This window comes from Pectinophora gossypiella, chromosome 13, assembly GCF_024362695.1.
Source record: "Pectinophora gossypiella chromosome 13, ilPecGoss1.1, whole genome shotgun sequence".
NCBI lineage: Eukaryota > Metazoa > Arthropoda > Insecta > Lepidoptera > Gelechiidae > Pectinophora > Pectinophora gossypiella.
The window spans coordinates 4203262-4218354 of NC_065416.1; the positions used below are offsets into that span (position 1 = coordinate 4203262).

Genomic DNA, 15093 nt, shown 5'->3' on the forward strand with positions numbered 1-15093 from the left:
TGCCAGATCTGACGCCAACAGCTATAGTGTAACAATAACTGTCAAAATTTAAGAATGCTCAACAGTAGCGACATCTGATGTATAGGCAGAATTTATCCTAATTACGAGATCATTTCATATTTTATATTCCATATTATACTACTTTCTCCCAAGTTCAACTACGAAACTGATACATTAACTTTATTGCTACTTGCCTTCATTGAAGAATTGCTACCGTGTAATAGTTACGTGGTAGATAATAATAATAAAATATATAACACATAATATCTGTCTGTACGTAACAGTCATTGGTAATGATTCGCATCCGGACTTGCTCCATCTCGTCCAAGATTAACATCTACGAATTCTCAGATACATTTTGAGATCTCGTCAGTCATTGTAACAATTTTCGATAAAGTTTGCTTGCAGTACTACTCTGTTCTACTGTTGCACAACTATCGAGAGATTATCGATTGTCGACTGAAAATTATCAATATCATCTTTATATTATATTATAATTATATACTATTATATTGCAGTACCTATACCTATTGCTATCTAACAATAATATTAATCTAAATGAGCTACTATCTATACTATCGACAGCTTATCGGTAAGTACTATTGCTTTTTTAACAATCGATATTCAAATTCAAATATATATTTATTCAGTAGGTAACATAGTCAGTCACACTTTGAATAAGAAAAAAAATTTACATAACGAATGTCTCATCCGCATAAAATTGCAGATTCTCACAACCTGTAGAGCCGGGGAAAAAAACTGCAGCTTCTTTCAAGATAAACCTTGGCACTGGGCCCTAGATGTTCTTTAAACAAAACATAAAATAGTGTTATACAAATTAGTAATTTTGCTGCCTATATCAGTTCCCAGACAGTTAATCACATGCACTCATATCTTCTAAAAATCACTAACCTTATAATAGCCTTTTTTGTATCTATACGTATAGGGGCCTATCTATTAGGCAACACTGCTCCGTTCAATTTGTCTACTCTACACATGGGTAGCTAGCGGATACGAGAGCGGGTTGCGCATGCGGAAAAAATCAAACTGTTGTTGATTGTTTCAACAAAAACGCGCGGAATCTTTCAACAAATCTCAAACACTAATTTGCTTTTTTAGATGAATTTAAAAAACTTTTTTAAATAAAAAGCCCCAAGTCTTTGCAAATCGCCTACGCGCCACTCATTGTGAATGCGGCCTGTACAAACTTTATTGTTCAGATATAATCTGTTGCAGAAGAACGAGTTGATTCCAAGTTTAAAATTTCAAAATTGTTTCGTTTTCAATTGTGAAGGTAAGGCGATAGGAATCTCTTTCTTTATTGTGTTCAACCACTTGTGTCGTAAATGGAGTGTACAATCTAGTAGTAAAATATATTATGTGATCAAATGCAATAGTACAGTCTGGACACTATCACAGGTATAATACATACAGGGTGTTAGTGACATCGTAACGAAAACTTTGAGGAATGATTCAGGCCATAATTCTGAGTTGATATCAAGTGGAATTTTCCGTCGCAAAAGTATGGAACGGAAAATAATTTAAATAAGCTCTAAAATTTTCATGACTTCTCCGACAGGAAATTCCACTTGATATCGACTCAGAATCATGGTCTGAATCATCCCCTTCAGTATTCGTTACAGTGTCACTAACACCCATACCTACTTGTATGGCTACTGTATGTACTTGTATGGGGTGTGAGTGACATCGTAACGAATACTGAGAGGGATGATTCAGCTGATTATTCTGAGTTAATATCAAGTGGAATTTTCTATCGCAAAAGTATAGAATTGAAAATAATTAAAAAAAACTAAAAAAATAACATGAATTTTGCGACGGAAAATTCCACTTGATATTAACTCAGAATCATGGTCTGAATCATCCCTCTGAGTATTCGTTACGATGTCACTAACACCCTGTATACAGGTTAATAGCGCACAGTTAGAGTTAGCGTGAAAGCCCTGTTCAGAGAACTCCTAACTTACTTCGTAGTGTCATGGGTTCCAATCCTGGCCTCTGTGGTCCAGTGGTTGACAGCGCTCACGATCTAGAGGTCCCGGGTTCGAATCCCGGTGAGGACATATCACAAAAATCACTTTGTGATCCCTAGTTTTGTTAGGACATTACAAGCCGATCACCTGATTGTCCGAAAGTAAGATGATCCGTGCTTCGGAAGGCCCGTCAAGCCGTTGGTCCCAGTTACAACTTATTGATGTAAGTGAGTAATCTTTACATGCGCCATGTCAGGAGCTTTTGGCGGCTCAATAATAACCTTGACACCGGGGTTGCTGTGGTTGGTAATCCACCTCACAACCCACACGATAGTAGAAGAAGAATCTCGTCTCGGAATGTAAACCACTGAATTCAACTTTATGAGTTTGAATTGGAATTTTCAAGGGGTTTACAGAATTTTTACCCGGTTAATGGCAATAGGCTCGTCCCCTATTAAAGGGCCTTAAACGGCTGGCGATGAGTGGCATTAAGATATAGGGATAACTCATTATAAGCTTAAAGTTTCATTATTTTGCAAACTTTTCTTTGAAATGACAGAACCGTACTGCATTACTTTATATATTTGCTATTTGCCTTGCTACGAAATTCGAATACGAAGCAATAAAGAGCTTGAATATTTTATGCAGGACACATTTGTAGGTAACTTGTAGGTCACAGAGTCTGCGAATTAGTCTAGTCTAGACTAAGCAAAATTTTCGAGTCAGAACAGAGTTAGTAGGTAAGTGGATATGTCAAACTTTAGTCCTGAACTAAGTTTTAAATATAGATATACCTAACTTTAGTTAAGTTTTAATTATGTTATGACGAAGATTGTGCTTTTGTGAATAGTTTACTTAGATATTATGAAGAGAAATATCTATAATAATATTTATTACTATACAGGGTGTTAGTGACATCGTAACGAAAACTTTGAGGGATGGTTCAGGCTATGATTCTGAGTTGATATCAAGTGGAATTTTCCGTCGCAAAATTCGTGATATATTTAAGTTTTTTCAATTCTATTCTTTTGCGATGCTGTCTTTGATGAGAGTGAAAGAAACGGAAGTGGCGTGACAGGATCGTAGTAAGTGGAATTCCGTGGTCATAGCTCATCCCCCTAGGGAAATAGACGTGGTAACACACAACAACACACAACAGCCTCCGTGGTCTAGTGGTTAGAGCGTTAGGCTCACGATCTGGAGGTCCGGGTTCGATTCCCGATAGGGACATTGTCGAAATCACTTTGTGAGACTGTCCTTTGTTTGGTAAGGACTTTTCAGGCTTGAATCACCTGATTGTTCGAAAAAGTAAGATGATTCCGTGCTTCGGAGGGCACGTTAAGCCGTTGGTCCCGGCTATTAGCCGTAAAAACACCTCCACCAACCCGCATTGGAGCAGCGTGGTAGAGTATGCTCCATACTCCATCCGGTTGATTGAGGGGAGGCCTGTGCCCAGCAGTGGGACGTATATTAGGCTGTTTATGTTAGTATTTATTGTACAAAATTGAAGACAACAAGCCTGAGGGTGCTTAGTCGGGCGTGAATCTCGGCTCAGGGTGTCTGAGATGATTATATTTGGAAAAATAATCTACTCTAGTAGATATTCGGTTGTGAAAAGAGGAGAGGAAGCCTACATTCAAAGATGGAGAAATGATGGGCATCACTCATGATGATGAGTCGATAGCGATAAGCGTTGAATGAGGGAAAACATCTACCACGCCACGGTTTGGTGTCGGCGTCCTAAAGTGGTTGCTGAATTTAACAAAAAATACGTGCATATGGCGTGTATTCAGTTATATAATCATAAAGTGCTTTTTTAAATGTACATTCTTTGTTTGCTAGCCTGAAGAAGTTTTACCGAATCCATTTTTTTTAATCTAAGTACCTCAATAATTCAACCATACAAGGTGTTCCGTAAGCGTCAGGGTGGCCGGATGGATTTATATCGGAGGATTTAAAGGTTATTTAATTATTAAAATACGTTAGAAGCTTCTTTTTTTGAAGTGACTTATTGTAGATTTGCCGCAGGTGGCATTAACTACTTGGCCGGACAAATGGGGAGCGCTGAAGGCTCTCACCCGGTACAACGTTTAAGACAACAGACCTGAGGGTGCCCAGTTGGGCGCGAACCTCGGCTCGCGGCGTCGTCTGAGAGGAAAAATATTTGAAAGAATTAATCGACCCTAGTGGGTCGATAGCGATAAGTGCTGATTGAGGGAAATCGTCGACCACGCCGGCGGGGTCGGTATCGGGGTCCTGAAGTGTTTGGTGTCGCGCGCTAATTGGCTGCTTCTATGGCTAGAGTAATCGAGTTACGTTAGAAGCAAAAATCGAGTGATACGCACTATACGGCAATAATTAATTATTGATGATGTAATTGATTATTATTTTTGTTATCTGTTGACTTATGTTGTAAAAGAATTATTGTTATTTGATTGATGCATGTTGTGTGTTTATATGATTTTCTATGATTGTAATTCTCTTGTATTAAGCGTTATCGAATTGGGCCTGACCTGTAATGATAATGTGTTTGGATATGTAAATAAATAAATAAATAGGGAAGCAATGATTGAGCACCATTTCAACTTTAAATACGACGACTGACCGGCCACTCTGACGCTTACGGTGTTCCCTATTCTAAGGTTCTAGTTCAAATTACGTCACTTTATAGACCGTTCGGCTTAATCGCCGGAAACATTAGCGAGGCGACAGTGAAAGTGTATGGGGTTTGGAGGTCCAAGGTGAAGGTTTTAAGGTGGACCAGTTTGTTTGGGGCCTTTGATGGCTCTAAGCATGCCTACAAAAGCGGCCCCAGGAGTGTTCTGTCATTCTAAAAAGATGTGTCTGGTAAAAAATATGAATATAAATAAATATACTTACGTAAATTAAAAAAAAAACAAAAAAGTATATAAAATTATTAATTATTATTTTAATTATTTATTTATTAAATATATGAATCTGAATTGATTTAGGACTGTGCTGGGATTCTAACCTGCGGCCTCACATTGAATGTCACGTTTTTTTCCAACTAAGCTACCACAGCTCCCCTAACTGAAACTTATTTTATCATTATTGGCAATAAATCTCGTTACACCAGCCTCCGCGGCACGGGATCCACACCGCGTGCGGCTCTAATTATATCGCGGACTAAGGCGTAACAGTAGCAGTGTAATTCCACTCTTACTGTTCAGAGCTTTAGTCAGTGACCGTAATTAATGATGAGCCAAAATATTTAGCAATTAAGGTTAGTTTTTTCGTCTAAATATTAAGTGCAATACTATTTGTCCGTCTGCGCGCGATACGTTATATGTATGTGAGTACTGTTAGCGTTATAGCGGTAGGCAATTAAAAAAAATATATACTTAAATAAATATTTTTTATTAATTTTATGTTGCTATAAGTCGTCGACTCTTCTTTTGTTTCGAAATTATGAAACAAAAGTCGACCTTATCAGTTCTGTCATAGTGACAAAACTGATAGTCCTGACAGTGCGTACAACTACAAGATAACTCACACACAGGATATATGATACAGGGATAGAGTAGGATACAGGATAGGAGGCACGTATACGAACAGAGACCACCCCCACTAGCACCAAATGGCACCAGTAGGGCTAGCATGCCCAACGCGATAAAAAAATTGTCACGGTCATTTTATCGATTATGACAATACAATTATGTCGTTTTGTCGATTGGCGCTAATATGTGAATCCAAATAAGCCATGTCGTTCTGTTAAAATACGAACAAAATCACGTGGCACGCCTGTTAGGGGAAAAAAAATCGATTTCGAAATTTTTTTTTCAGTCGATCCGTAATAATATCACGCTGCGCATTTTAGCCCTGCTGGGGTGGCTTAGCCAAGTTACAAACAATGGACATAAGGTGACATAATAGGTTGACATATTAATCTTACACGTATATTTTCTATTCAAATTCAAATTCAAAAATATCTTTATTCAGTAGGTAACATAGTTACACTTTGAATCGTCAATTTTTTACATAACGACCGTCTCATCCGCCTAAAACTACTGCAGCTTCTCACAACCTGTATAGCCGGGGAAAAGAAGCTGCAAGAAAAACCTCGGCACAGGGCCCTAGACGTTCTTTAAAAAAATAAAAATAAAATATTGGTATACAATTGAGTAATTTAGCTGCCTAATATCAGTTCTCATTCGTTTTTGTTTAACTACAGTCTTAAAACAGTACCACTGACACTGTCTATTATCATAACGATTTGCAACTTGATTAAGATGCTTGATATGCTTTCAAGCTTTCGTTGTAAAAAGACAACTATATTGGACAGTCTAGACAACTCGCTCTGTAATAGAGTTCTAACTAGTTTATCGTCGCCGCCACACTACTTACCAGCAGTCAAACAGCTGGCTAGTGCGCCGGCGCAACGCCCGCACTTGACCGACATAATTTAATCTTCATCCATATTATTACATAAATGTTGCTCATGAGAATTATGTCGGACAAGAAAAAAGTAAAAGACTACAAGATAAGCGATTCTGTATTTTATTTTCATTGTCTTTGTTGAACTGCTAGGAATTCATAATGTTTTGTTCTTGTAATGTACAACGAGAATGTTGTGAAAAACTATTATTTTACAATACATTTTAAGATGAAATTCCCAGGTCCGAAAAAAAACAAATTTGAAAAATAAAACGTTCTTCTTATAATCTTTGTTTTATTTTAATTATCGTGCTACTTACTTACTTAATTAAATTCAGTAGAGAGTTTTAAATTAATTTTTTATTAAGTAGATATCTAATGACATTTAAGGTCAGATTTTTTCAATAAGAAACCAAATTCATAGCAGTATAAGAACTACATTTAAAATATATTTAAGTAAAAAATAAATAATAATATAATCTAAAACTTTTGAATATCGAATCTTAAAAATCTTGAATATTCTTTGATTGTGAAATTTGAAATTTGAATTTTTGAGGCCGCCTATTGTACTAATTCTATTTCTCTTTTGTTTTGTATTTTGTTTTTTCCTGTTTGTGCAATAAAGTATTTGTTATGTTATGTTATGTTTGAATTGTCATATTTCATAAGTAGAAGAGGGGGCATATAGTCATATGAATCGAACAACGGTCATAATGATATGCCCAAACATGTTCGCTGGCCGAAAGTTTCACCGTCTGTCATAAATATTCAGACACACATGAGAAGCGGATACCGAATTGCTTTTGTGCACTGCTGTTAACCTCAGAGACGTGGATACGAATCCTAATTGTAGTAATGAAACTAGTCGATGGTCTTGGTAAATTGTGTAATATTAAAATAAAGAGGCAAATAAATTAAATGTTATACTCAGCACCAGTCCTTGGCGTTCCCCATTTGTCCGGCCAAGTAGTTAATGCGATCTCCAGGCAAACCTATAATACTTCACACTCAACCACCACCACACTTTTCCTTCGCGGTTTAGTGGAGAAATATCCATAATTAAGAAATAAAAGTTCGTTTCGTAAATTAATCCGACCAAGAATTGAACCCGGAACCTCTGGCTTGGTGGTCAGGATGTAGATTATATAACCTATATCATAGAATATAATTTGTGAAAAAAAATAGGTAATTTTATTAGTAAGTATTTACCTACGCAGAATATTAAAATAGGTACTTATAAAAGTTCTAAAAAGGTCTAATAAATAAATAGACTTAATGACTTAATCATGGCAAAAATAATGCGAAATAAATAAAAAGAAGTTTATTCACCACAAATTACGTCTACATGTATGACAGTTTTCCTATCTACCCGGCAAGAGATATAGCGTGAAGATACAAAACATGTTAACACGTTCTGTCATCACAGTTGCGCAACTGTCGCGCAGCATGTGAATCTTTTTTTCTCTATTGTTTGTGGGATTTTGACCCGTCAGCCGCATAACTTAAGCTTTCATTAGGTCACATTTAAGAGTAATTTATCGAACTCAATGATAAAGATCTCTTTTGTAAGATTTTTTTTAAATTGTAAATTTTGGTAAGTAATAAAAAAAAGGGAAATCAATGTGACAAACCACAAGGTGTTAAACGCAAAAATAACAGAAAAAAATCATTTAAACGAAAATGCAAAAAAGTGAAAATGTGATAATAACTTAAATGTATCTCATAAATGTCAGGTTTTACGCAAGTGAATTGTTGAACTGTGGGTGTGTGTTACGTAATAAAATATTTAGCGAAACTCTTACTTTATTTTCTATAAAGATGTTGCAATGCGCTTCTTTCTGACTGCATTATGCAATGGGTCACACTCACTGTCCCGCGTTGCGTCACACACACACGGAGAAAACATCACTTTCTACCAAATCCATACACCTGCTCATCCACAGTTTATGAACCATTCAAATTACATTCATTTTCTACGTTGTATTCTATTTTATTAAGTATTTCTCTTATGTTTTGCTATGTAAATGATTGGTACGTTATGATTGTAAACTTGTGATTGTAGTCGACTCAGAGCGGTCGATTCAATTATTTATACAAGAGCAATATTAAAATGAACTCTGAAGGTTAAAAAATAAAGAGGGCTTTTCGTTGGTTTATCGTTTTTTATGCAAAAAAAAGTATTTTCATAATACAACTAAAATTATAGTACATTAAAATTACTATTTACATAAATACATTTAGGCACCGTAATTTTTTGTCTACTTATAACTAGGTTTTGTCGCCGGCAAAGCTGGTATCACAAGGGGGGCGCGGGGAGCGCGGTTTAGTAAGGTCCGGACTGACCAGGGGGGCCGTACGAGGAGCTGACGCCACCACCGGATGATCCTCCGTGACCACCGCCGATGCTGCCTCCGGAGATGCCGTGTCCACCACCGATGCTACCACCAGAGATACCGTGACCACCGCCGAGACCACCGCCGAGTCCAGATCCACCACCGATGCCGAGTCCAGCACCACCACCGATGCCAAGTCCAGAGCCACCGCCAATAGCGCCGCCAGACTCCTTCTGGGTCTTGTACTTGATGAAGTAAACCTCGGGCTTTGAGGGCTGGGTGGGGGCGGCGGTGGGGATGGTGATGTCGGGCTGCTCGTCGGGCTTCTTGACCAACACGTAGACGAGGGTCTTCTCCTCGTTCTGGGCCTGCGCGGGGATGATGGGGGCGACGGGCGCGGGAGGAGCGGGGGCCTTAATGAAGATGATTTTGTAGTGCTTCTGGGGCACTCCACCGCCGCTCACGATCTGGGGGCGCTGTTCTTCGGGTTCTGGGGGCGGGACGTGGACGTAGATGTGTTTCTGGACGATGGCACCGCCACCGAATCCGGCGCCGCCGCCGAAGCCAGCGCCTCCACCGAAACCGGCGCCTCCGCCAAAGCCGGAGCCGCCTCCGAAGCCAGAGTCGAATGAAGCGCCACCGCCGATGCCGCCTCCGAATCCGGAGCCGCCGCCGTGTCCGCCTCCGAAGCTGCTGGAGCTGATGCCACCGGAAGAGAAGCCGCCGCTGTGGCCGCCACCGAAGCCGCCGCCGGAGCCACCGCCGAGCCCGCCGTGGCCGCCACCGGCGCCGGGCGCGTTGTAACTATATCCCGCCTCGGGTCTGGCCGAGCCGAGCGCCGCGACGGCCGCTAGTACCTGCCGTGGAAAACCATTTTATAACACTTGCAACAACAACCGAACTTACAACTGCTTGATTTTAATTTAATGATTTTTAAATTCACATTAGAACTGTAATTTAATTTAATTCGAAAATATAATAAAATTTAAAATTCACTGGGATCGAACATCACGAGTTAAAATCAAGCAATCGCACAAATCACAGTCCCACAAGGAAGTCCTCGCGCCGACCGGTCACGGGAGCGAGGTGCACGCGGGTCACAACACTTTCACTGCACTCGGTACCTACCAAGAACGCTTTCATGTTGTCTTGTGGAGGTCTCGAGGTGGTATGATGTACAGAACACTCGCTGCTAGCTTTTATACTGGTGGGTCGTCGCCGCCTCTCTCCCAGACTCTTCCTAAGATTCGGCCTTCGGGCCACACGAGAATTATGATTTTAATGACACCCGTCCAATTCTTCGGTGAAAACAATGTGGATCTTGTATGGCCAGTGGACACTTTCACGTCGGATTGACATATCATACTTGTCGCATTTAATTTGCCTATTGTTTCAGATGTTCATTTGTCATGATTTTTCCGATATGTCTAAATGGACATCGATACTATTATCACTTATGTTGTTTTAAATACAGGCTTCGCTTATTGATGTGAAAATCGATAAGTACATTATTTTAACAAAGAACGCCTCGTTTCGTCTGAAAAACATATTTTAAGTACTTATTATATCTTTGACACAATTATTTCACCTTAATAACATTAAGCATTTATCAATGTTTGGACATTGAATTTGGTAATTCAAACAGAATTTGGGGCTAGGAAGCACTTTCCGCTTTTGTTTACATAAATAAAATTTATTGTTAAAGTAAATGATTTTTATTCTAAAATAAAAATACAAGTATAAAGTTTACTTACTACTTCGATAAGTCTTCTTAAGCACATTTGAACGGCACTTCTACAAAAATTGTACTCATATCGACCCGCCCACTGCGTATTGTTAAGAAAATACGCTTTTTTCTTTTCATAATAAAATAAATAGGCTAAGAGATCAAATCGATGTCAATATAAATAATCGACTTTGCAACAAGTAGTTTTAAGTCATTCAACTTCCTTACAACTTCATCACATTAATCTCACTCACGACTCATTATGGCGATATATATCGCTATACAGGTTGAATGTAAAATATGTCATATGTATTATCTGTATATGCTTAAGGGACCGGGATAGCTTAGTTAGGTGTTTGATTCTCATTGTGGGGTCGCAGGTTCAAGTCCACATGTAATCCGCATACACGAGACACATATTCCCCCCTATCCTTTTAGTCCGCTTCCTGTTACTCCTTGGTTAAGTAAAATAAGTCACAGAGGGGGTGAGGAAATCTAACTCGGCGCTTGATACGAATTGGTGCGGGGTCGAGAATTACCGTTCTATACGTACTTACGTACTTTTTATTCTACTGCTGTACTTACTCTTGGTTACTAGTTGCTGTTCTGTTCTCATCATCCTGTACACGTTTACTGTAGCAGAGGCGTGATGAAAGCTGTCAGAAGATGACGGTAATATTATCGTCAATATCATATTCACCTAGCTAGCCTATTAATTGTGCCAACTGTATTACTGTGTTGTTGTGTGTGTACTGTTTGTGTAACTGTGTTGTGAATTAATGTATTCAATTATAAAAAGAACCAACGGACGAACAACGGTTCTAGAAATATCAATTTGGGGTTCATAAAAAAAACGGAAACATCAACAAAACATAGAAGGAAACACCATAGAACATCATAGAAGGAAAGCTAGAAAGAAAGAGAGGAAGGGAAAGACCAAGAAGAGCTTACATGGAACAGATTAAAGAAAAGGTTAAACGTCGTGTCTTACAGGGAAGTCAAGGAATTGGCCTTTGATAGACTGGAATTGAAAATGCTACACCGACTAGAGCGTGGCTCTTAAATTGATGGTGATGAAAAAAAAAATGGTTGTATGATATCGATCTGCTTATAAAATCATATTTTAATGTTTGTTTTAAGTAACGAAAGTGGGGAAGCAAAAGAAGTATGTCTGGATTCAGGTTCGAAGTAAAATGAAATCCGGTAGTCTCAATAAATAGGTCTGAGTTTATGTATGTCATCATCATCAGCCCATTAACGTCCCCACTGCTGGGGCACGGGCCTACCCTATGGATGGATAGGGTGATCGGGCCTTTTAAGGCCCGATCGCGTGATGGTTTACCATCACGCGGGCCCAGTGCGGATTGATGGTTATTAACGACTGCTAATGCAGCCGGGACCAACGGCTTAACGTTTTTATGTATAAGAGTTTATGTATGTATAAAATATATATTTTTTAACTTGACTTATTAATAAAATACAATAAGACTGGCCACAAATATAATTTCCAAAATTATAAATAATTTTTTTACGCAATGAACTGATAATTTGTTATCATACAATAATAGAGCAATAATACAAAGTTAGACTTTCCAGACAAAAAAATATTAAAGACGGTGCTGTAATTTGCTTTCGTTTATGGATAACAGACATATGCATCTTTTATCGGTATAAATGATAACCCTTGTTACTACATCCAGGCACATCTTCCACCCATTATTATTCTGTTTTTTTTTGACGTGACTTATTGTATATTTGCCGCCGATGGGGAGCGCTGAAGGCTCTCACCCGGTACAACGTTTAAGACAACAGGCCTGAGGGTGCCCAGTTGGGCGCGAACCTCGGCTCAGGGCGTCGTCTGAGAGGAAAAATATTTGAAAGAATTAATCGACCCTAGTGGGTCGATAGCGATAAGTTATTCTGATCAAAATCAAGAGAAGCAATATAGGTACCAACATAATTCTATATGATCCAAATATCATGCAACATTATTTTTATACATGCCTCTGCCATTCGATTATATTTTTGAATAATTATGTAAGTACCCGAGTAATGTCATAATAGATGATTACCACGTTAAATCCGCGTCTGTAGTGTCCTAAATAATAAATGCTTCTTTCTTTCTTTCTTTCTTTAAATCTGAACAACGCCATCTATATTTTTTTTTGGGGAACGTAGCCTGGAAAGTCCTTCATAAATTTCAATCCGTCAAGAAAGAAAAAAAAGAAAAAAAAAGGAAAAGGAAAAGGAAGGGGTAAGGTGTGGGGTAGACTGTGTAAAGAAGGATATGTGTGTGAAAGGTGTGAGTACTGAGATGACGCAAGAAATTAATGGTAGAGGAATACTATACATGTTGTGGCGACCCCACTTCGAGTTCCGGCCAAGTAGTTAATGCAATTTACGGCGAATCTACAATAAGTCACGTCAAAAAAAAAACACACTTCGAGTGGGATAAGGCCGGAGGATGGTGATGAATTTCAATTCGGCTAAAAATTGACACCACAAGTTTTAATGGGATTGAAACTAACTTGTCTATTGGATTTTTTAATCAAAATCGACTTCAGGATGTGATTTTTCAAAAAGGCGCTTATCTACTTTGTTTTTTGTTTGATCTCAGTCAAGGAGGGAAGAAAAGTTCTATAAAATATTCGATTCAATTATTTTTAAGTAGCTTGACTGAACTATAAGGAGAGATGAAAGCTTTCGAGCAAGGTGTTGAATAATCAAGAAGGATTCGATTTAACTTTGGCCCCATCTCTGAAATTTAAACGAGTATAATTATCTTATTATTAGGCCGAGAGAGACTCGAGGCTTGAAACGTGGTGTTGGAGGAGGATGGAAAGAATAAGTTGGACTGAAAGGATTACTTCATAATCAGGAAGTGCTAGTAAGAGTAAGGGAAAAGAGGCCAATATTGAGAGTGTTTGAGGACAGAAGAGGCAAGATTCATCATCATCAGCCCATTAACGTCCCCACTGCTGGGGCACGGGCCTTCCCTATGGATGGATAGGGAGATCGGGCCTTAAACCATCACGCGGGCCCAAGTGCGGATTTATGTTATTAACGACTGCTAATGCAGCCGGGACCAACGGCTTAACGTGCCTTCCGAAGCACGGAGGAGCTCGAGATGAAAACTTTTTTTTTGTGGTCACCCATCCTATGACCGGCCAGAGGCAAGATTATTGGACACGGCGAATTGATTAAAAACATCATAGAAGGGAAGCCAAAGAAGAGCATACATGGAACAGATTAACACTTTCAAGGACAGAACGTCTAATGACGTTCGGATTCCAAGGTGTCATAACTATGTATTATGTATGAACCATCAATGACCCATGGTCTCTGCCCGTGAAAGGGTTAAAGAGAATGCGAACGTCGTGTCTTATAAGGAAGTGAAAGAATTGGCCGTTGATAGACAGAATGGAGAATGCTTCACTGACGCGAGCGTGGCTCTTAAATTAATGATGATCATTTTCTACCTAATTTAAAACTTATTTGACAGTTTTGGCAGTTGCTATTGACGTGGGTTTCATTTATACTATGTTTAACCTTCAGTTTTTGAATAAATTATAACAGCGTAAACCAAAATAACCAATCAGCATTGATAAAGAAAACTTGGTAATCATTCTAAACAACATTACATTTTACATTGTTTTAAGTTTACGCGGTTTTACGCGTCCCCATTTAAACGCGGTAAGAGCTTCTATGCTGTTCTGGGAGCATATAAAAAACATAGAACACGTTCAGCTGCTTCTCTTCCCGGGCATGTCGTAAAAACCGACAGAGGGATTGTGTCCTCTAACATGATGGACTAATGTTATGGGCGATAGGCTGACCCCTTATCACCATAAGGTTCATCATATCCATTTTTGGACTTCGTATCAACAGTGGCTGCAAGTTGTCTTTGATTACTTGTGGCTCTGCCCACCCCATTAGGGATTACGGGCGTGAGTTTATGTATGTATGTATGTAAGAACCCGTTATTATGTGCTTCAATTATTAACATTACATTTTGTTCAACATAACATAAACAGAGCATCGTACTAATATCCCAAAAGTGGTAGACAGACGTGTATAATATTACCCCCTCCTCCACTAAGTTCCATGTAATAGGGGATGAGACATATACCATTAAAATTTTGTTTAAGTTATTTAAATTTAAGAATAGGTACCTAATAACCATGTCGCAAATGCTGGTTATGTTTAACTTGTCTTGAGTTAGAAGCTACTGGCTTCGACTGAGTAAAATGTTTGCTCTGTAGATTGGCTTCTAGTCTACCAATACAGATAATAATAGTAAAAACCAATGTATTTATGTAATTTAAATTACTTATATAAAACCTACTTAGTCTAATTAGGGGTATAACTTTAACTTAAAAGTTGCTTACATCCTGCTGACGTCAAAAGCGTAAAAATTTCACAACCACATTTGGAATTTTAGAAACAAAAACTCAACTTTCAACTCGTCAGATAAACATTATTCATAAAATTAGGTAAGCTTCAAACGGGGTAATTATCTAACTAGAAATAATGGCATACGGATACGCAACAGACAAATGTATTGATGAAACGCTTCAGACATTCAAGTGTTATCGGTTGAGAATATTCCCCGACCCCGCCGGCGTGGTAACGATTTCCCTCAATCAGC

At 38.6% G+C, this 15093-nt stretch overlaps 2 protein-coding genes across 4 annotated transcripts in view; both read right to left on the reverse strand.

Moving 5' to 3' along the window:
- Positions 1–15093, reverse strand: part of LOC126371701 (fibroblast growth factor receptor 3-like) — a 189415-nt gene that overhangs the window by 68047 nt on the left and 106275 nt on the right. The gene's annotated exons all lie outside the window — the stretch shown is intronic.
- On the reverse strand, positions 8548–9878 carry LOC126371760 (uncharacterized). Its single transcript, XM_050017116.1, has 2 exons — positions 9848–9878; positions 8548–9576 (listed from the first exon to the last, which is right to left on the reverse strand). Exons 1-2 carry the CDS (start codon positions 9860–9862, stop codon positions 8710–8712), a joined length of 882 nt encoding a protein of 293 aa, XP_049873073.1. The 5' UTR covers positions 9863–9878; the 3' UTR covers positions 8548–8709.